This window comes from Panthera uncia, chromosome E1 (assembly GCF_023721935.1).
Source record: "Panthera uncia isolate 11264 chromosome E1, Puncia_PCG_1.0, whole genome shotgun sequence".
NCBI classification, from domain to species: Eukaryota; Metazoa; Chordata; class Mammalia; order Carnivora; family Felidae; genus Panthera; species Panthera uncia.
This window is the reverse complement of record NC_064814.1, coordinates 20,437,843-20,460,978: the sequence shown is the minus strand read 5'-3', so window position 1 is coordinate 20,460,978 and position 23,136 is coordinate 20,437,843. Positions and strand designations below refer to the sequence as shown.

At 40.9% G+C, this 23,136-nt stretch overlaps 1 protein-coding gene across 3 annotated transcripts in view; it reads left to right on the top strand.

Moving 5' to 3' along the window:
- The first annotated feature begins 9,347 nt into the window (after positions 1-9,347).
- Positions 9,348-23,136, top strand: part of LOC125926702 (ABC-type organic anion transporter ABCA8-like) — a 71,982-nt gene continuing 58,193 nt past the window's right edge. The window contains exons 1-4 of one of the 3 annotated variants that reach the window (XM_049636411.1): positions 9,348-9,856; positions 16,801-16,902; positions 18,304-18,508; positions 21,809-21,973. In XM_049636411.1, coding sequence (XP_049492368.1) covers positions 16,807-16,902; positions 18,304-18,508; positions 21,809-21,973 — 466 coding nt within the window. In that variant the 5' untranslated portion in view covers positions 9,348-9,856; positions 16,801-16,806. Of the gene's footprint in view, positions 9,857-14,035; positions 16,903-18,303; positions 18,509-21,808; positions 21,974-23,136 lie in introns of those variants that run through there. The other 2 variants (XM_049636412.1, XM_049636413.1) reach the window with 2 other exon arrangements.

The window sequence follows — 23,136 nt, the reverse complement described above, 5'->3', positions numbered from 1 at the left end:
TCACCCGGTGTATTTTTGCCAATCTTTCATTCTTGCTAGTGACAATTTGCGTGTTTGTGTGTTTATTAATGGTTAGGTTAGCTAGAGCTCAACGATGTTATCAGTCTTCGCGAAGACTACAAATTCTAGTTTCATTGAATTTCTTTATTATTTTCCTATTTTATTCTAGTCACCAAAACTATAAATTGTCCTCTAAGTACTGTTTTAGCTGCTTCTCACAAATTTTGATATATTGCATTTCATTCTTACCTCTTCAAAATATTTTTCTTTTTAATATATTCTTTGAAAAATGCATTATTATAAGTATGTTGTTTAATTTCCAATTATTTGGGGATTTTCCAGGTATATTGCTATTATTATTTTCCATTTAATTCCCTTTTGGTCAAAGTGCACTTGTAAGATATTTTTAATTTATCAAGCTTATTGAGATTTGTTTTGTGTTTAATATATATCTACTATGATGAATAGTCGATGTGCATTTATTTTTTTTTTTTTAAATGTTCTGGGGGCACCTGGGTGGCTCAGTCAGTTAAGCATCCGACTTCGGCTTAGGTCATGATCTCATAGCTCGTGGGTTTGAGCCCCACGTCGGGCTCTGTGCTGACAGCTCAGAGCCTGGAACCTGCTTTGGATTCTATGTCTCCCTCTTCCTCTGCCCCACCTCTGCTCGCACTCAGTCTCTCTCTCTTAAAAATAAATAAAACGATAAAAAAAAAATCTTTTTGAAATCTGTTCTTTTTTTTTTTTTTTTTTTTTTTGCCTGGAGTGCTCAACAAGAGTCAGTTAGTTTAAGAAGCTTGGTTGTATTCAAATTTCCTATATAGTTACTTTTTATCTAATGATTTTATCAGCTACTGAGCTACAGCTGTTGAAATCTGCAGCTTTAACTATGGGCTTGTTTGTTGGCCTTTTCTGTTCTGTTTTTTTTCTTTTCTTCTTTTTTTCTCTTTCCACTCATTTTTTTATTAAATAAATATGGCTGCTAGTAGTCCTGTTTTTTTTTCATTCATGAGTTTTTAAGCTCTGCTCTTAGGTCTATATACACTTAGTTTTTCATGTCTTTTAATGAATTGACCTCTGCATGATTAGGAAAGACCCCTCCCTCACCAGCAATAATTCTTGTCTTGAAGTTAGTAGGGCCACACCAGTTTTCTGTGATGAGTCTTCCCATGGTGTTTCTTTCCCAGTGTTTGAGTTTTCATCTTTGGGTCTTTAAAGTGTGTTTTCGTTCTTTGCGGATCGCATGTATTTATGGCAGACTTTTCAAATTAAGTCCGGAAAACTCTCTTATAATTGGAATGTTTTCATAATTTGTATTTGGTGTCATTATTGACATTGGTTGAATTCAAGCTACCATGATTTTGTATTTCCTATCTACTCACTGATGTGGTTTCGGGGTGATGATGGGAATTTGGAGCCAAAGGCCAAGAAAGAATTCTCGAGACGTCTTGGGTGCAAAAAGATGGCTTTAGTAAAGCACGGGGACAGGACCCGTGGCCAGAAAGAGCTGCCTGGGGAATTGTGAGAAGTTACTGATTATATACTTGGGAGTTGGGGTAGATAAAGGTAAGGGGAAGTTTCCAAAAAGATTTTCACATGCTAAAGAAGACTCCCAGGATCCTGGAGGCCCAGCTGTTGTCAAGCCAAGGTTGTTTTTCCCTCCAGCAAAGCATTAATATTAAGACAGTAGGGAGTTCCTAGAGAAAAGTTATACTCGGCCTGCCCCAAGTATTTGTCAATGGGCTGCAGGTTATAAGGAAATTTATTTTCTTTTGTTTTTATTTTTGAAGTTTTTAATGTTTATTTATTTTTGAGAGAGAATGAGAGAGACAGAGCACGAGCAGGGGAGGGGCAAAGAGAGGGGGACACACAGAATCCGAAGAAGGCTCCGGGCCCTGACCTGTCAGCACAGAGCCCACAACACAGGGCTCGAACCCCTGAGCCACAAGATTGTGACCTGAGCCAAAGTCAGATGCTTAACTGACTGAGCCACCCAGGCACCCCAGGAAATTTGATTTTCTACCATTTCCTTCTGTCTTTGTTTTCCACATCAGTCACTAGGTCCATTTGTTACTACTCCTACTTTTTTTTTTTTTTTTACTGATTTTATACCTTTGGTATTCCACTTTCTCTACACACTTGTCGTATTAGTTATATTTATCTATTTATTTATTTTTAGTGGCTGTTCTAGGGCTGACATTATGTACTTTTCATTTTTGTTTTGCAATGGTTTCATGGTTTCTGATAAGAAATTAACCTGCCTTTTTTGCAGAGTTGTAGTAGAAACAGTTCTCCGACAGTCTCCTGCTTCCTGTCTAAAATCAGATGGGTCCAGCAAACTTCTGCTTGAAGTTCGTGAGCCCACGAGTATTTGCAAAAGGGCACAGGACTCAGAACTGAGTGGCTCGATCACCTGTAAATCATTCACGCATGAGAAAGGAAAGAACCAAAACAAACGAATAGTGGCATATGCTATTTGTGTGATCTCTGAAAATTGAATTGCAGCAAAGAATGGAAAACATGGAGGAGTCATGTGGTCAGCAGGAGCTACTCCATGAACAGCTGCAGAAGGTTCTCCTTTCAATAGTTTAGCCAGAAAAAGAATTATTGAAAAGTTATCAGGTGTTTACTGTGAGATAATGCACCTGATTTTAGTAGCCTGATTTTTTTTTTAATTTTTTAAAAATGTTTTATTTATTCTTGAGAGAGAGGGAGAGAGACAGCCCGAGCAGGGGAGGGGCAGAGCGAGAGAGGGACCCAGAATCAGAAGCGGGCTCCAGCCTCCAAGCTGTCAACACAGAGCCCGCCATGGGGTCATGACCTGAGCCGAAGTTGGACACTTTACCGACGGAGCCACCCAGGCGCCCCTTTGGTAGCCTGATTAAATACAAACTCCTCACCTAACGGTTAAGAGTGCATTTTAGCCAGTATTAGAATATAGTCATTGTATGCAGACCTGAAATTGTCCGTAGACGTCATACCATCATTGGCTAACTTTACACGTGAAGAAACTTATCTGCATGTGTGAGAACAGGGAGACCTTTATTACAGGCGTGGGCTCTTGTGTGTAATTGAAGCGTCCTTGGGGCTTCCAGGCCTGGTTTCCAGTTGTGTATTGCTGGGCCCCAGCTCTGGTGCGTTAACGGTGTTCAGCGATAGCCATCCGATATCGTCATTCTCATATTTACTTGCTGAGACACCATAATCTCAAATGTCTCATAGATATGTACTTGCTAGTGCCTTCGTTTCCACCAGTGCATTTCTTTTCTGGGACCATTTCTGCTATTAAATGTTAGACTCTCTGGTGCACGACATTGGAATTTTGAGGGCAAGATAATAAGAGACGAATATCTCTTAGAAGAAAGAGGGTGGGAGTGGTGATGTAAGAGCAAGAAAGCCTCAGGCAACCTGGGGGAAAGCTCTAGACAAGTTCTGCCATCCAGGGTTGTCCATATCAGGTTGGGACAGTTGGGCTTTGTAGCCTAGCCTCACTCAATCGCCACTGGATGCATGTGGCCCCGAGGAAGAAGGTGACCTTGTGCAGCAAAAGCAGATCCAGAAGGAACTGGCAGCCGAAGCAGCTCAGAGCCCGCTTTAGATTATCTGTCTCCTTCTCTCTCTGCCCCTGTCCCACCCATCCTCTCTCTCTTTCTCTCCCTCTCTCTCAAACATAAATAAACATTAAAAAAAAAAAAATAAGTAATGGAATGTTGAAATTAGACTTTGGGAAGCAGAGAATTTCAAGCATTAAAATAATCCATGTATATGATCTATTGGATTTGACCATCATACGGCAAATGTTAAAACCTCAAATTGAGGGGTGCCTGGGTGGCTCAGTTGGGTGTCTGACTTCGGCTCAGGTCATGGTCTCACGGTTCGTGAGTTTGAGCCCCGCGTCAGGGCTGTGTTGACAGCTCAGAGCCTGGAGCCTGCTTCAGATTCTGTGTCTCCCTCTGTCTCTGCCCCTCCCCCTCTCACACCCTGTCTCTCTGTCTCCGTCTCTCTCCCTCTCTCAAAAACAGATAAACATTAAAAAAAAAAACAAAAAACCTTAAATTGAAATTCAAGAGCGTGAATCAAGGAGGTGAGGTATTCTGTTCATCCATGTGTACGTTGTCATTGGGATGGCTTTGTCTCTTGCTTTGTGCTTTTTGTTTTGAATTTGATTTTTCATTGTTTTGCGTATTTTTTTGGTCCAAGATAAGACAAAACCCAATTACATACCTGTATGTATTTTTTTCAGAGGAGATTATCTTTTTTAGAGCATAGACACACACACATTAAGGACAAAATATAAGATACATCCCTTTGTTCCCGATATTATTTTATTGGTTTACACTATGGATTAAGAAACAGGCCATTCATCTAAGCGTGAATAACACATTCTCCTTTGGTTGGTCGCACTTTACATCTGGACATCCTGCATCATTCCCTCCAGCTCAGTCTTCTGCTTTTTTGTGTTTCTTGCTCCTCGAGCTCACGAGCTTTGCTGTTCACGACTTCCTCCTTGTGCTGTTTTCCTTCTCGTTGTTCGGTGGAATCCTTGCTTGTCACCTATTCCAAGGAAAATGTTCAGGTTTCCTGGTCCTGGGAGACTCTGATGACTCCTGTTGACAGCAGCTGGTGTCACAGTGACACATCTTGTCTTCATTCTTTAATTAAGCTGAGCACCTCGACTTTCTCAGTGACGTGGTCATTGGTCACTCTCCGACTGGCACTGTGGCTAGGACTGGCCCACCACTGTTGGTGGTGTCTTTTTGGTCTGTTGGGCTCCACTTTGGGTTCTCACTGCCCTACCGAGCCAGTATTTTGGTCAACAACAAGGGTGTTCAACCCAGCTTAGGGTAGTGGTTTCTCGAAAGAGACAGAGAAGGGTATCTGTTCCCTAGAAAACCAAAGATATCCAGCTGTATGATCTTCTGATGTAAACTTTTCCAAATGTCCCTTCCTCCTGCTTCCTACTGTTTCCTGCTGCTGTGCTGAATGTGTTAAAAACACTGGGTCATGTACAGGGAAGGAGCTCCCTAAGCAGTATTTCCTTCCCTTGATGTGCAGTGGGTAAGCACTTATTGTTTTCTCAAACGTAAGCAAACGCATTATACATTTCAACCCTGGGACAAACTCAGTCCATGAATGTTTATTACTTTATCTTGTTCCTTGACTTTGTTACTTGTACTTGGTCGATTTTTCAGACCATCTGGATGTAAGAATGTACCAAGACGTACAATAATTCTACCCTTTTGGAGTTAGAAATTCAACCTGGAAGAGGACAGCAGGGACAGAGCTCTCCACATAGCAGGACTTGGCTAATTTTGATGAGGAAGTTGATTGCTTGGTGAAGGGGAAGCTCCCGTAGGAAAACCCATAAAGCCCATGTACCCTATGGTTTTGTTTAAGTCTCTGCCATTTTCTAGGAGAGTTGTTTCCGTAGCTTTAATATCATGCCTTAATGTTTAACAGTCATACCAATTATTTGGTATAAACTATCATGGAACTCATGTTAGAATTTTACATGGAAATGCTGGAATGAGTCTTCATGGTAGAAGAAGGGCAAGTCCAGAAGTAAAGTCAGTGATGACATTGAGAAGATTTCCGGGGCATAGCCAAGATGGATAGACATGGATGGGTGGGGAGAGAGAGAAAGAGAGCTAACAGACAGACAGATAACAGATAGTTATACCTTTATATATAGTATGTATCTTTGATAACATGTTAAACTGGGAAATGTACAGGGACTGGACTGTAAAAGCATTGCAGCTCTCATTTAGGGCAATGTTGGATCTTGGCCTGATTGTTATACTCTGTGCCAAATATAAAAACTAAACACCAATTCTGGTTATTTCCTGGACACCCTTTTGGTTTATGATAAAAGCAAAAATAAAATGAACGGTGATCAGTTTTGAGTACAACCCTCAGTGATCTATTTGCTAATGCAGAAGATTAAGCATCTAATATGCCTTTGTGCCATTTGGGAAAGAGGTTGGAATTTGGAATCCCAGGTCATCTGAGACTGCATTGGCTTCTCCGGAGATGCGTGGTTGAGAGTAAATCCCGTAACCTTACCGAGCCTAGGGGCCTCTTAGTCCTGTTTACACGCTAGGTTGTATGGAAGTCAAATGGGGAGCTGCAGGTGGGAGCTTTTATAAACCCATAAGGCTCTTTATGCAAATTATCTACAGAAGCAGAATGCACGTTCATACAATGTGCGAAGTTGACTGAGCAAAATGATTTCCACTGACTCCTAAAATCTTCATTGGTAAAGAGGTCACAGACTGGTAAGTCTCTGATGTATTCCCCAAGGACCGGAAGCCCACACAATGGAACTTTCTCATTTTAACAGAATTTTCCCGCCCTTGACCCCTCTCATACCATAGGGCCTGTAGATCACGTGACAGAATGGCAACAATTTGCAGGACACTACGTGCCTGCTGGAAAGTCCATTCCTACTCCAGGCCTCACTCAAAGATGGCATCCTTCCCTGTCAGGCAGTGTACGGGCCAGAGAAGTATTACTAGGTGTTGAATGTGTTGCCTCCAGAATCCAAAGAGACATACTAGGTGCTGGTCTTCTATCGGTAGGGGATACAAGATATGTCAAATTGTCTTTTACTTTGGAGGAGATATGTAGAGCGCCCCTGATCACTGGAGCCATCAAGCCTTCAAGTGATGGGTCATGGGTGATGGGTTCCTTATCCTCCACGGGATTTGTCCCCTACTCTCTGGAGCATTTGTGTCTTACCCATGTCATCTTTCGGCCTGATAGATCATTTATCGATGTATCAATATGATGTTCTGTGAGACACTCTAGGTCTCTTACGACTATAACAGAAGCGAGAGAGTTAACATAGCCCTGAGGCAAAACTATAAAGGAATATTATTGTGTAATTCACCTGAGTGTGAACTCTTTTCTAATCAGAATAGAAAACAAGGCATCTGGTTAGTCACCAGCTGAATGTCATGGACCTGTTCTAGAAACAGATACCATGTCTGACAGAGCAGCTGTCACTACCTGTTTGAGTTTACAACAATCTGGTTGTTGTTCAGGACCCATCTGGTTTCTGGAGGGATGAGACTGGCAAATTAAATGAAGATAGATACACTCTTTTTGTATTTTTTTTTTTTTTTGGGGGGGGGGGGACAAGTGAGAGAAAGTCAGAGAAAGAGAGAGAGGAAGAGAGAGAGGGACAGAGAGAGAGAGAGAAGCAGGACTCACTGGAAGCAAGTCTCGTGGAACTTGAACTCACAAACCGTGAGATCACGACCTGAGCAGATGCTTAACGACTGAGCCACCCAGAAGCCCTCTTTGTATCCTTTATGTCATTAATGGTCTCTACTTGCCCCCTCCTCAGGATACAGTATTGTTCTTGATTCAGTGTCTTGGCTGGGAGTGGGGTTGAAGGAATTATCAGAAGTATCCACTTTCTCTACCCCGTTATGAGACTTCTTACCCATAGGCCAAGGACCCAACATGGGGATTATTCCAAATACCAAATATATTAGTTCTGATGCCATACCTGGTGTTAGAGAACTGGCCACTGTGTGTGTTTGTGTTCATAGACTCAGTGGGACCCCATAAAGCTGGGTTTTAACCGCAACTCCACATATTACCTTAATTTCATGCACCGATTCTAACAATGGGGCCATAGTGACATTTTGGTTTTCTAAGTATCAATGTCCATTTAGGCCCTATGCCCAATAGCTCTTGAAGTGTCTGAGGATTTTTCTTTCTCCAGTGCACAGTCATCCAAGTAAATGGCTGTAGGTCCCTTTGAGTAAGGCCCAGGGGAAATCATCAGAGTATATACTTGTCAAGATGTTTTGGGATTCTTCTGACTGCTTCTTCAGACAATAGATTCTGGACCTTAAGATTAGCTCAGAGCCGGGAACTACACAAGTGATAAGAACTTTTTCCTGGGGTGATAGTGACTGCCCTTAGCCTCTTACTCTCCATTCTTGACTCCCGGTTTTAGCTATTAAGCAACACCCTGTTGGCTGCCTACCTGTTTTGCCCCTATGTGATGGTAAGACTTGTATATTCTACTTAAAGTGGTAAAATATTGCTTCTTCTAAGTAGACTGTGTAAAGTTAAATGTGTCTTTTATAATCCCTAGGGCAATCACTGAAATAAGTATACAAATATATGTAGTTTGCCATCGCAGTGGGTAAATTGGAAAACTAAAAATGTTCAGAGAAGACAAAAGAAGGCAGGAAATGGGAAACAGAAGGATGAAAGTCAGAGAAAACAAATAACAAAACGGGAGACCTGAATCCTAAAATAGTAGTAGTTAGATGAAATGTAACTGCTCTAAAGACACCCATTAAAAGACATATATTATCAGGTTGGAATTAAACAAACAAATGAACAAAAAGGACCTCACTTGAGCTGTCTAAAAGAAGGTCACTTCAAATATAATGATATAGATAATTGAAAATTAAAAAATGGGAAAAATATACCATGGAAACACTAATCAAAAGGAAGTGGGAATGGTCCTATTAAAAGCAGGCAAGGTAGACTTCAGAACACGGAAAGTCACCAGGAATGAAGATGGGCGTTATTACATAATGATAAAAAGCCAATTTGCAAGGAAGACATACCAGTCCTAACTATGTATGCACCAAACACGACAGCTTCAAAGTGCATGACACAAGACTAGTTAGACCTGAAAGGAAAAACGGAAGAGTCCATGATTGTTGTTAAAATCGTCAGTACTCCTCTCTCAGTAATCAACAGACCCAGTAAACAGAAAACCAACAAAAATATAGAAAAACTGAAAAACACCATCGACCTACTAGATCTCATAGATATTTATGTAATACCCCACTCAACAGAACGCACCTCTCTTCAAGTGCATAAGGAATATTCACCAAGATAAATCATATCCTGGGTCATAAAACAAGTCCTAACAAATTTGACATACACAGTAACTTTTCTGACCGCAGTAGAATTAAACTGGAAATCAGGGTGCCTGCGTGGCTCAGTCGGTTACGCGTCTGACTTCAGTTCAAGTCATGACCTCACAGGTTGTCAGTTCGAGCCCCACGTCGGGCTCTGTGCTGACAGCTCAGAGCCTGGAGCCTGCTTCGGATTCTATGTCTCCCTCTCTCTCTCTCTGCCCCTCCCCACTCCTGCTCTCTCTCTCTCTCTCTCTCTCTCAAAAATAAACATTAAAAAAAGTTTAGAAACAAAAAAAGAATGAAACCAGAAATCAGTAACCAAAAGATAATAGGAACATCTCCAGGCATTTGGAAATTAACACACTTTGAGATGATTCACAGGTCAAAGAGTAAATCGTCAGGGAGACTAGAAATATTCTGAACCGAATAAAAATGAGGCACAGAGAAATGAAAACCCTGATTATCCAAGTGATGATGTCAATCAGGCAGCATAGAGCCGTGTAGAGAGGAGCTTTTCTCTGATTAAACGGTTGACTTTCTCTTCAAAGGCACTGCTTTAGATTTTGATATTAACCCACAGTTATCTTGGCCATACCAGACGAAAGCTTAGAAATATCGGACCTCCTTGATAAGATTGCTGTTCATAATATGATATGTCCAGGAAACAAAGTGTAAATGTTACTCCCTGCTCTACAGGAACTGGCTGAAAAGAAGTGAAAACACCCCAACAGTCCAAGAGAGATCATGTGAACGTGAGGTTTGGCAGGACCTGCGGGACTGAGGTCAGAACTTCTGAAGGCTGTCTTCGCAGGAACTTTTCACAGAAGTCAAACAGTTAAAGCAAATTGCAGAGAGGTGGTAGAGACCGGGGGTGTGGGGGAACATGTGAACTGTTTTCTTCTAAACAAGGACGTCAGTGGATAAAGTGTGATTCTGGATTCCTTGGTTCAGATTTCTCAAGAGTAAGTTCGTTTTATTTTTTCTGGTCTGTGACTTGTGTTTCGGGGTTTTCTTTCTTTCTTTTTTCTTTTCTCCTTATCACAAATTTATAAATTTGGATGCTACCCCTCTGTGGAGAAATTATTTTGAAAATTAATGGGCTGTTTTGATGTTTTGAGTACTCCGTGTTTAACATGATGGAAGCAACGGCATTGAGTTAAAACACAAAGTTGTAAAAATCATACAACTCTTAATATGATTTTTCACCAGAAACTGAGTGTGGAAATAAGCTGAACTTTGCTTAACATGTTGATCGGGAAGAAGTAGGGATCTTGAGAACGGATTGGTAAACCTGAATTGTTTTTGAAGTGATGGTTCTTTGCTTTTATTGCATAATAATTTGGGGCTATTGTGGATAAACTGTTCCATGACTTTTAGACTGTTGACCAAAAGCATTTACAGAAATATTTTTATTGTCTCTGGCTCTCTTACGCTGTGAGAATTTTGGAAGCGGAAGATGCTTTCTGTGCACACGGTGTGTTGAATCAAAATTGACTGCAGCATTTCCTTATCACAGTATTATTTCAAATGTGCATTACTTCTGTAAACAGAGATTTCAAGCTGCTCTGGTATAAGCGTTTTGCCCTGAATTTAACAACCGTATAAAAGGAGGAAAATTAGAGCCCTTACAAAATGAAACTATCTACTGCATGTATAATGAGGAATTCATGTTATTGTTAGTCTTTTGATAAACTACAGAACATACGTGAATCGGGGCGGTGGGGGGGGGGGGGGGGGAGGGAAGTAGGCAATACTAATTTCCAGTGGAAAATCTAAGGGATTGGAGCCACACTGACGTTTCCAGGCTGAATTGGGCTGCAGCTGATTCCACAGCGAGATCACTTTTTGGCCAGCTTACCCTCCTACGCAGCCATGCACAGTCCCCTTAAAAGTGTCCACACTGAATTCTCTGCACTAGGGACAGCCTATGGGATCCTCATTCCTGTTATCACTGGATACCTGACCTAATGCTTCCCCCAGCCCCCCCGCCCCACCTCGGGAACTGTCTTCCTCCCATCACCTGCCATTCCCTGGGCTTTCTAACCTCTTCACCCAACCTGCTTCCACCTAGACTAGCCCCTCAGGCTCATTAGCCTGATGTGTAGGGTTTAACCCCGGGGCTCTCTGAGGCTTTCTTGGCCTCCCATTGGAACTGGCTTCTGGACATCTTCTATGAGTTTGGTCTCTAGGAAATAGCACAGCCTTAAGCGTCATCCCGTGGCATGAATGGAATGACAGCTTCGGGCAAAGGCACAACCATTCCTCATCACTGTGGAGAAGTTCATGGCAACCGTGTGGTTTCTGTCCCTGGCCGGCATGAGATGCACATGGGAGGAGGAAAATGCACCAAATTCAGGACTTAAGAGCCAAATTCAAGGTGGAGGTGCTGACTCTGTGTTCTCAAAAGTCTCGACTCATTCTCCCAAGTCACGTCCCTGGCATGCTTTCCAGAAAACTGATGATCATTCCAGAATATCTTTACTCTCTTTAATCCAGCTTAGATATACTGCTTGCCCCTACAGTGAGGACCTTTTGAAAGCCCTCAGTTTCCACGGTTTTCGGGAGAACCTCAGCAAATCGTATTTGTGTAGTATTGGCTGATTAGGGCTCTGGAACGATGTGGTATTACTATTATGCACTGAGAAGCTTCCTTCTGGGAGGTATTTTGGGTCACTGCAAAAAAAAAAAAAAAAGCATAAATTTCCCTGCCTAATCCTCACCACCACCACTAGCTCTCACATATGCACACAGGTGCACACACACACGTACACTTTCATATATGCTCTTTGCCCAGGGGAACAGCCTGGTGTAATGCTATACTGTTCTCTGGTTGCTGATAGGGTATGTCGGGAAGAATACTGCCCTCTGCAGGCAGTTTTAGGTAGAGTCCATGGGCTGTTTTCACAGTGAACTAGCCCACGTACAAGTCAGAGCCCTGGGTTCTTAATCTGGCTAAAGTCTATCCAAGCCTCATTCAGGTGGAGTTTCTATCCCCCACCTCAAGAATAAGTTCAAATACATCACAGCCTTCCCATAGTAACCTTATGCAATCCATTGGCAGCTTTAATTAACTCTGGGTGGCTAAACTCAATCCACTTTATGTATCCTTTAAATTATATGTATTCTTTATATTAAAAATTGAACCAAATTTCTATAGCAGTAACCAGAATGATAGGGTTTGAAATTCAGCTGAGAGATAATTGTCTGGAAAGTCTCTGTTTGTAAGAGGGTCGTGATAATAAATGATGTGGAGTTTCCACTTGAAAATGAAAGATATTTTCCTAGGAAAGTCCAAAAATTAATAGTCATCATTAAAAGAATATAAATATCTTTTATATCTTTGGGACAGGAAAGGAAACATGGTGGGGGGGGGTACCTTGATAAACTTCAATAGAAAGTTATTGAGACAGAACTAGAATCAGACAATAAAACACAATGGAAGATCATCCAAAACAAACATTCATACGTGACTAAATTCACCTCTTAAAAATATAGTATCTATGAGTTTGAATTTCAAAAAAAAAATGATGAATCTTTCCTACCTTAATCACACATCTTAAAATTTAGCAAAAGGCTAAAATAAAGAGAAGGATAAAGCGACATGAGGCAAAATATTAAGCTAAAGAAACTTCATGTCCCTATGCTGCTGTCAGAAGTAAAAACAACCTACCATTAAAATAAGAGCAGGGGCACCTGGGTGGCTCAGTTGGTTGAGAGTCTGACTTCAGCCCAGGTCACAATTTCACGGTTCGTGAGTTTAAGCCCCGTGTCGGGCTCTGTGCAGACAGCTTGGAGCTTGGAGCCTGCTTCGGATTCTGGGTCTCCCTCTCTCTCAGCCTCACCCCTGCTCATGCTGTGTTTCTCTCTGTCTCTCGAAAGTAAATAAACATAAAAAAATTAAAAAGATAAAATAAAAAGATCAATAGAGCAAGGTTTTATGCACCTAACCACTTAGCCTTTAAATGCACTGACTAGGGGCACCTCGGTGGTTCAGTCAGTTGAGCATCTGTCTGACTTGATTTTGACTCAGGTCATGATGCCGGGGCCAGGGAATTGAGCCCTGGGTCGGGCTCCACGTTCAGTGCAGAGCCTGCTCAAGATTCTCTCTCTCTCTTTCTCTCTCTCTCTCCCCCTCCCTCCCTCCTTCTCCCCTCTCCCTGTCCCTCTCCCCCACTCACACTTGCTCTCTCTTGCTCTCTAAAATACTAAATAAATAGGGGCGCCTGAGTGGCTCAGTCAGTTAAAAATTGGACTTCGGTTCAGGTCATGATCCAACAGTCTGTGTATTTGAGCCCCAGTTTGTATATTCAAGCCTGGGCTTTGTGCTGACAGCTCAGTTCCTGGAGCCTGCTTTCAATTTCAATTCTGTCTCCCTCTCTTTTTTTCTTAAACTTTTTAAAGTATTTATTATATATTTTTAAGAGAGAAAGAGACAGAGCATGAGCTGGGTAGGGGCAGAGAGAGAGGGAGACACAGAATGTGAAGCAGGCTTCAGGCTCTGAGCTGTCAGCACAGAGCCCAACACGGGGCTTGAACTCATGAATAATGAGATCATGACCTGAGCTAAAGTCGCACGCTTAACCGACTGACTCACCCAGGCACCCCTGTCTCCCTCTCTTTCTCTCTGACCCTCCCTGCTTGTCCTCTCTCTCAAAAAAATAAATAAATAGGGGCGCCTGGGTGGCTCAGTCGGTTAAGCGTCCGACTTCAGCTCAGGTCACGATCTCGCGGTCCGTGAGTTTGAGCCCCATGTCGGGCTCTGGGCTGATGGCTCCGAGCCTGGAGCCTACTTCCGATTCTGTGTCTCCCTCTCTCTCTGCCCCTCCCCCGTTCATGCTCTGTCTCTGTCTCAAAAATAAATAAAATGTTAAAAAAATTTTTTTTAAATAAATAAATAAAAATAAACAATTTTTTAAAAGTTTAATAAACAAAATAATAAATAAATACACACAGTAAAAAGTAACAGAGGGGCACCTGGGTGGCTCAGTCAATTAAGCATCCAACTTCAGCTCAGGTCATGATCTCAAGGTTCATGAGTTTGAGCCCCACATCAGGCTCTCTGCTATCAGCACAAAGCCTGCTTTGGATACTCTGTCTCCTTCTCTCTCTGCCCCTTCCCTGCTCTCTCTCTCTCTCTCTCTCTCTCTCAAAAATAAGTAAACATTAAAAAAAATTTTTTTAATGTAACAGAGACACAATAAAAAATTGGCAAGTCCATGATCGGTGGAAAAATTTAATAGAATTCCATCATAAAATGATTGCTCTAGCAAATAACATTCAAAAGGGTGCTGAAGGTTCGAAGAACACAATTATGAAAGATACGTACAAAACAAACTAAAGGGTGACATATGGCTATTTCAAGCATACATGGAGTATTTCCAAATATTAAAATATGCTGAACCACCAAGGAAGTCTCAAGGAATTTCAATGAAACAATATCTTACAGAGCAGCACTTCCTCAGACTACAGCATGATCAAGTTAGGGACCAAATATTAAAAAACCACTAAAACCAAAGAAATGCAATATTGTAGGGGCTAAGTAGGGGATCCTAAGTAACATATCTTGTCTGTAGCTGTATTTACATTTCATAGCAAAACTAAAAAAAAAAAAGGCAACAAATAACACACATCAATAAACATTTACGGCTGGGATGTGTGGGGTAGTTTTTAGGTGGTTCTGCTGATCTTGGATAAGTTTTCTCAGATCTCTGGGGTCTGGCTGGCCGTCCTTTGATGTCGGCTACTCTATACTCGGATGACTGGGATGAGTCCGCTGTTTCATGTGCTTTTCATCCCAGAGGCTAGCCCAGGTATGCTCTGATAGCAATGGCAGAGCCACAGGAACAAGAAGATAGATTCAAGGTCTCATAAGGTCTAGGCTCAGAACTGGCACAATTCTGGTAACAGAGTGCTCCCATCCCTCTCTACAGTCAAAGTTATCGTCTGCCCTCAAGGAAGGAACTCCAGAGTTCTCAGACAAAAGGTATGGACAAAAGTAGAGGTGAAGAATTGGAACTTCTATGTTGAATAGGAGTGGTAGGAGTGAGTGCCCTTGTCTTGTTCCCGATCTTAGAGGAAAAGCTTTCAACCTTTCACCATTGAGTATGATGTCAGCCACGGGCTTGTGGTATATGGCCTTTATCGTGCTGAGGTTTATTCTTTCTATGCTTACTTTTTTGAAAGTTTTTATCATGAAAGGATGTGTATTCTGTGAAATGCTTTGCATCTATTGAGATGACCGTATGATTTTTACCGTTCTACTCGTGTGCTGTATTACATTCATTGATTTGCATATATTGAACCATCCTTGCATCTTGGGGGTGAATCCCATTTGGTTGTGGTGTATCATGTGTGGTTGTGTTCAGTTTGCTAAAATCTTGTTGAGGGTTTTTACATCTATGTTCCTTAGGGATATTGGTCTGTAATTTTCTCTTCTTATAGTATCCATATCTGGCATTGGCCTTGGGGTAATGCTGACCTCATAGAATGATTCTACAAGTATACCCTCACCTTCAGGTTTTTGAAGTCTTTGAGAAGGACTGGCATTCATTCTTTTCTGATTGGTAGAATTCAGTGAAGCTGTGTGGTCCTGGGCTTTTCTTTTTTGGGAGGTTGTTTAATTTTAATTTTTTATTTTTTTATTTGAGGGAGAGAGGGAGAGTGTGTGCACATGAGCGAGTGAGGGGCAGAGGGAAAAAGAGAGAGAGAGAGAGAGAGAGAGAGAGAGAGAATCTCAAGCAGGCCCCATGCTCAGTGCAGAGCCCACTGTGGGGCTTGATCCCACAATCGTGGGATCATGACCTGAGCCAAAATTAAAAGTTAGATGCTTAACCAACAGAGCCACGAAGGCACCCCTGTTGGAAGGTTTTTGATCACTAATTCGAAGTCCTTCCAGCTTTTCTTTTGTTACTCATCTCTAGTTTCCTATTCTCATGGTCAGAGAAGAAACTTAGTATAATTTCAGTTTGTTGAGACTTGGTTTGTTGCTTGTTGTACGATCTATCCTTGTATCTGTTGGGAGGTCTTGGATATGTGAAAGCATCCTCTCTCCTCCTTGGATGATAGCCTGTCTCTGCTTTGTATCAGTGCTGGATTCCCAAGCAAACCTCAGCAATAACTCACCTTTGCTTAAGAACGGGGGCAGAGAGGTTTCCCACCGCATTCTTGATGGTAGATGGCCATTGCTAACTCCATGCAAGGGTCGTGTTGTGCCAAATAAGGTGTGTTTGGATGGATGTTGTTGCAGCCCACGGGATGACAGGGAAGCCTGAATGTCAAGCTATGGGCACAAGGACTGGAGTGCTCTGTCTTTGCAGTGGAGAGCAGAAGGAAACAAAAGTCTGGGGGAAAGGCTCCAGCTGTCTCAGGCTCCCAGATGCATTACCGCTGTGTGGTCAAGAGCTGTTGGAAACCCCCAGTGAAACCTGTACCATCCAGATGCTTTGTGCTGAAGGAAATCATTTCCTCTGAGCAGTGGGGGGGTGGGAAGGAAAATGAACCCCTCTGACACCAAAAAGAAGAGTCTCTTCTTCCCGAAATGCCTCTTCAGTCCTTTCTCCTGACAGTTTTACATCATGGCGGCTGGCAAAGGAAAATATGTCTGGGGCCCAGATCTGCTTTCACAGAGCGGGCTGCAAAGGATGACTTTTGAGCTGAGAGGCGAAAAAATGATGATCGACACAATGCATGATGAACAAATGAGGGAGTAAAGAGTTTGGACGTGGGAGGAAAAGAAAGCCAGGGCAGCGGGTTATGAAAAGCTAACTTCGGAACTCTCAATTCCTAGTGCTTATGTCTAGCACTGCAACGATCAGCCTGCTCTGTTTTGATTGTTTGTTTGTGGGGAGATTTCTTCTCATTAAGGCCATTGCATTTACATGATCATCTTGTCTTTCTTATTAAACAGGGCAAAATGATTAAGAGGGAGATAAGTGTGTGTCAACAAACATGCGCATTATTATGCAAGAACCTTCTTAAAAAATGGAGAATGAAGAGAGAGCCCTTAATGGTATGCCTGTCCCTTTGCATTTACAGGACGAAAATGTATATTCTTTGGGAAATAGCTATACTTTATCTCCCCTCCCAAAAACAAAACACAACAACCTTTCTGTTGCAGAAGAAGCTGTTCCTCAAACTGCAATCTGTCTGCAGACATTTCACTTGACATAGACCCTAAATTGAGGTCTTAAAGCACTGAAGCTGGCCAACAATACAAAATCCAATAAATGTTTTAAAAGTCAACGGTCACGGGGCGCCTGGGTGGCTCAGTCGGTTGAGCGTCCGACTTCGGCTCAGGTCATGATCTCACGGTCTGTGGGTTCGAGCCCCGCGTCAGGCTCTGTGCAGACAGCTCGGAACCTGGAGCCTGCTTCGGATTCTGTGTCTCCCTATTTCTCTGCCCTTCCCCCACTCATGCTGTCTGTCTCAAAAAAAAAAAAATTAAAAAAAAATTTTTAAGTCAGTGGTCACATTTTTGCTAGTGTTCCTAGTCATGAGTCATCAGGTCTAGATGCTGAGATTCTGAAGGCATGGTAAATCAACCCCCGGAAGTAGCTGGCAGGTATTTTCGGTTTTGAATCTCTTTCTCTTTTTAAAAATACATTATTCTTGGGGCGCCTGGGTGGCTCAGTCTCTTAAGCGTCCGACTTCAGCTCAGGTCACGATCTCACGGTCCGTGAGTTCGAGCCCCGCGTCGGGCTCTGGGCTGATGGCTCAGAGCCTGGAGACAGCTTCCGATTCTGTGTCTCCCTCTCTCTCTGCTCCTCCCCCATTCATGCTCTGTCTCTCTCTCTGTCTCAAAAATAAATAAATGTTAAAAAAAAAAAAACATTTAAAAATACATTATTCTCTTCAAACAAGTGGAAAACTTGGAAATGCCATTAGTGCCAAGAACAAAATTAGTATTAGCCCCTATAATTCTACCATACAACCAAAATCCTGGTTAAACTCCAGGGTCTTTTTAAAATCAGGTAGTTACAGCTTCTCCGGTTGCCTGAATCGTATGGAGTTTCCAATACCAGACTCTTGCCTTGTAGCCAATGTATTATTGCTAAGGAAGAGGTGTCCTCGAACTGTCTCATGTAACGCTAGGCTTTGAGCAGAATCAGATACAGCGTGAGTAGTTCCTGCCCACTGGTAATAATTTATGATAGGTCGCCACTGTTGTCTCTCATACGTCCGTGATCAGTGCATGCTTTAGACTGGTGCTGTGGATCGATACATTTGAATTCCTACGAATAACTCATTGGAATTAGACTGCTGACATTTGTAAGGTACATATTTTAAACAGTTCCTAATGTGGCATACATTGAGATCAGAAAGATGAATGAGACAAACTGTATGCCCAAATGATTGTGGATAACTGATTCAAACTCATAATTTTCTTTATTCTTTGTCTCGGATTGTGTAGGAATGGCTAAGCTCATTGCTCCTACTGCTTTTTTTGTATGAATATCCTATTTATCATGAAGCTCATGATTTTTCTTCACTGCCCGCCATGGACCTGGGACCGGTAGATTCATTCAATGATACTACATTTGCTATTGCATTCACACCGGTCACCAACGTAACCCAGCAGATCATGGACAAAGTAGCCTTGGCCTCCTTCATGAAAGGTGAGTTTTCTGGCAGCCAAAGAGAAATATTTCTGATGGCAATATTTGGTTCAAGTGACTTTAGATGCATGCATTTAATTTGCATTTCAGTGGATAAACCACGTTACTTGTCAGATTTTCTAGGTTATGTGAAATTGGAGTGCACAGTCTCTCAAGAGAGAACTCTTGATCTCGCATAGGATTTGGGGAAGCATGGAATATAGAGTTTGGCAGACTTTGAAAAGCAGGAGTGTTAAGGAAATCGTTGACATTGCCGTGGAAGCATTATTACTAAGATGAGGCTCTCCCTCCAGCGTTTGCTTGTGATGAGTGACAAAAACAGCTAGTCTCTCCTTGAGTTTGATTATAGGAATTCTTTCTCCACCGTTTTACTACCAAAAAACAGCTTTACTATATTTGAGGATTCTATGGAGGAGTGAGTATTCATTGTGTGTTTCAGATTTCCACGCTTCCGTGTTAAGATACTTATCAATGAAAAATAAGAGTAAATATGTGGATCCTGAGAAACTTAACAGAAACCCATGGGGGAGGGGAAGGGAAAAAAAAGAGGTTAGAGTGGGAGAGAGTCAAAGCATAAGAGACTCTTAAAAACTGAGAACAAACTGAGGGTTGATGGGGGGTGGGAGGGAGGGGAGGGTAGGTGATGGGTATTGAAGAGGGCACCTTTTGGGATGAGCACTGGGTGTTGTATGGAAACCAATTTGGCGATAAATTTCGTATATTAAAAAAAGAAAAAAAGAAAAATAAGAGTATTATTACTGTCAGGATCACTTCCCTGAAAACTAATTTTTTTAAATCAGAGGAGAAGCAGCCTGGTGCAGAGGCAAGAGAACTAGTCTTAGAGTCAAAGAACGCTTGACTAAAAGTGTTTCTATGACTGGGTTTGCATTGCGTTTTGCAAGTCATCAACTTCTCTGAGCCACATTATCACCATAGTCAAGATACGATAAACAATGCTATGGTTTTCATGACTATTTCAGTTGAGAATGAGAGAATCCCAATTCAGCTTGTCTCAAAAAAAAGGGGGTGCTAGACACTTAAAGGAAAAGAGTATGGATAGAGATGTGTCAACAACAAAGGAAGAAATACGTCTCCAGTTCTTAGGTCTGTAGTATTATGTGCTGGCCTCATTCTCAGGTTGGCTCCCCCCAAACAGAAGCTGACTTAGTCTGTAGAATCTCCAGATTTAAGCCCTACCACAAACAACCCCTGTGAAAAGCGTACAGAACAGTTCAAAATAATTTCAGAGATTAGACCCGTTGGAAAAATGGTCTACTGTGGATTAATGTTGGTCTCGGTCCACCAAGAACTAATCTCATTGGATAGAAGAATATACTATTGTCATTGCCCGTTGGCTGAGTTCCTACGTCACTTTGCAAACCACATCCAAACCACGTGGTATGTGAGTGGGAGAGTGGCAGTATCCCAGATGAATTTTGGAGTGTTTACTAGAAGGGGGACTGAATGTCAGGCAACTAAAAACAATTCTTTGCAAATATAAATGCATACCTCCAAGGGGAATCTATGGTGATTGCCCTATAATTGTGAGTTGAGTTATAATTTAAAAATGGATTAGAGCTTGCACAACTTTGTGAATATGCTAGAAATCATGAAGTTGTACAGTTTAAAGGATGAATTTTATGTTCTATGAATTATATCTCAATTTTTAAAAAGAACATAAAAATGTGCCTTGGAAGGTACTTCATGTTAATTTTGAACACCATAACTCTCCACCACGAGTATTACTGTGAGGAGAACTTTTGGATCTTTTTCTGCCCAGTCCCTGGAAATCCATAAAATGTCTCTTCTCTTTGTCACCTTATGTCCATGATGCTAGTACAGCTTATGTAACCATTAATTTTGTGCTTGGATTCTGACTCCTTAACTGTATTGAGTATCCAGAAGTCCACCTGTCTGTAATCTATATTTGGAGGTTCTGTGGTCACAGTTCCCAGATTATGTTGGGCTTTTCCTTCCTGTCCATGCTTCGCTGCACACTTCCAGGACAGGTGGATGGTTTACAGCCCAACTTGTTTTCCCATCACGCCTCACCAACCACCTCCGCCGTACTTCCTTCCAAATTGGAATGTTTACACTGTGCATCTTACCTGCAAACACTGACCCCACTTCTGATTCAAGATCGTAGCCTGATCGCTCTCCACCTAAGGTGTAGTCTCCTTGTCTATCCCAACACATGTTTGCCTTGGTTCACAGATGTCCTCCTAGGAAGTCACAACGCTATGAAAATGTGCCTCTCAGCAACACCCTAGTTCAAAGTCCCCTGCAACAGTTAATACATATTCATTAAATGACTACTGCGCACAGGATCTTTACATCAAGTTTATCTTTACAATGAACGCGTTGTTATCTTTGTGTCATAAATAATGTAACTAAAATTGTAAATATTCGTTAAATGCTATCGTGTGCTAGATTTTTATAGAGACTTTATTCTGTAGTAATAGAATATGATTCTATCATATTGTTATTATGTATTTTACTTTTTTATACTCTAGTAATATTCTGTACTACTAAAAATAGATATTATTATGTTTATTTTACAAACAGTGAGATTGAGTAATAAAGGTTATGTGACTTGCTCAGGATCACATGGATTTAAGGAATAGATTCCAGGAAAAAAAAAGTAATTTTATCAAAATACATGCTGCCTTCTTTTTTGCCTTCATCTTCAACACTCCCATCCAACCCAGGACTTGCTTTGTATTCCTTCTCATCTTTTCAGTCTTAATGAGACATCTGTATGGCGTTGAATACACTATCTGCAGAAAAGAGAGATTATTTTAGTGATGTCAACATAGTCGACATATTTTTTAAATTTCTCACTCTTGTTTTTAGTCTATTTAGCATACTGTCAGGATTATTAAAGGAAAAAAGAATTTTTATAATCATTTCTACCTGCTGTAAACCAGAGACTAAGCCAGAGACTAACTGTGATTTAAAAAAAAGATATATGCATGTGCTTACTACCATTGGAGATTTATTGCAAAGCTAATTCTTATGTGAATAGTTTAATTGGAATGGAGTAATATTATATGTGATTGAAATTGGTTCAAGAACTACAAATGAAAATAAAATAACTAATTTTCATGGAGTCCTTCCGAATGTGTCTAGATGAACGTTAGCAATGTCTGTTCCCAAATTTTACTCCTCCTGACTTACTCAACAGTGATATTTGATTTTATTTTATTTCCAGTGAAAGCTCTAATAAGCAATTTAACATGGCCTCCTAAAGTTGATCTCTTGTAATTTACTAATAAATATATTCCTTTCTTGTAATGGCAGGTAGAGAAGTCTTGGGACTGTCCAGTGAAGAAGATATTCAAGAATTAAGGACACATTATCTTGCAGAAATAATACAAGTCAGCTTTTCTAATACATTCTCGTATCATTTGAAATTCTCACTGGGATACAGAATCCCAACGATCAAGGAACACAGGGACCATACAGGTAACTAGCTAGCTACCCAGTTCCACTGCTCTCTATTACAATTATGTTATAGGCTATGTTATGTTATGTTATAACAATTATGTTATAGTGTACATGGGAACATATGTTAGCACAACAAATGTAAAAACCCTTGCCTGTGGTGTGATGTCAGTAGGATAATCAACACATTTTAAAAATGTATAGTGGTTTTGGGGTTTATCAACATACTGTATTAGATGGTTATTATATATGGTTATACATATGTACATATATTTATACATGTATTATACACATGTATTATATGTACATATATAATATACATATATTTACACAGATACATGTATATGTATACACATGCATGTATATGTATACATATCTATTATATGCAATATGCAGTTGTAATATATTAATTTTAAAGGAAAGTATATTTGTTTATGGATAAAATAGAATAAACTTCTCTTCAAGTGTCTGAGTAAGTTTATTCCTGAGGGCCCAAAATGAAGAAGTCACCAAATCCAAACCGATTGATTATTATTAATGCTGTATGATTTTGCCAGTCTCAGTAACGAAGAGATTTAGGTTTTAGCTGCATGAGGACAAGTGAGAAGATCTGGGGTTTAAATGAGATGAAAATTTCTATATTAATGTGGAACTTGAGGAGACTATATACTCAGCGAAGAAGTGGACAAGAAAAAAAGCCAAGATGGTCTTTAAAAAGAGTGAAATTATAAGTAATTAACACAGTATGCTATTGCCGTAGTAAAAGACCAATGAAACAGAAGGAAACCTGGAAAACTCTCACCTAAACATGCAAACTAACATATGACTGAGAAGACGTTGTGATCAGTGCTGGGAAAATTCTCTCTCCATAAAGAAGAAAATGAAATTATCTTATACTTAACAGCCAGTTCCAAGTACGGAACTCAATGGAAAACAAATTACTATAAACTGTCTAGAAGTCAATATAGGAGAGTATATTTATAACTGTTGGATAAAATAGAATTCTTAAAGCAAAAAATGCATCAACTACAAAAGACGGCTAAATCCAACTAGAGAAAAATTAAAGAATTACCTTCACCAAAAGACCTCAGAGAGAGAGTGAAAAGTAAAGGCAAAACTTGTGATGAAATGTTTATACAAATAAAACTAACAATGGGGCGCCTGGGTGGCTCCGTAGGTTAAGC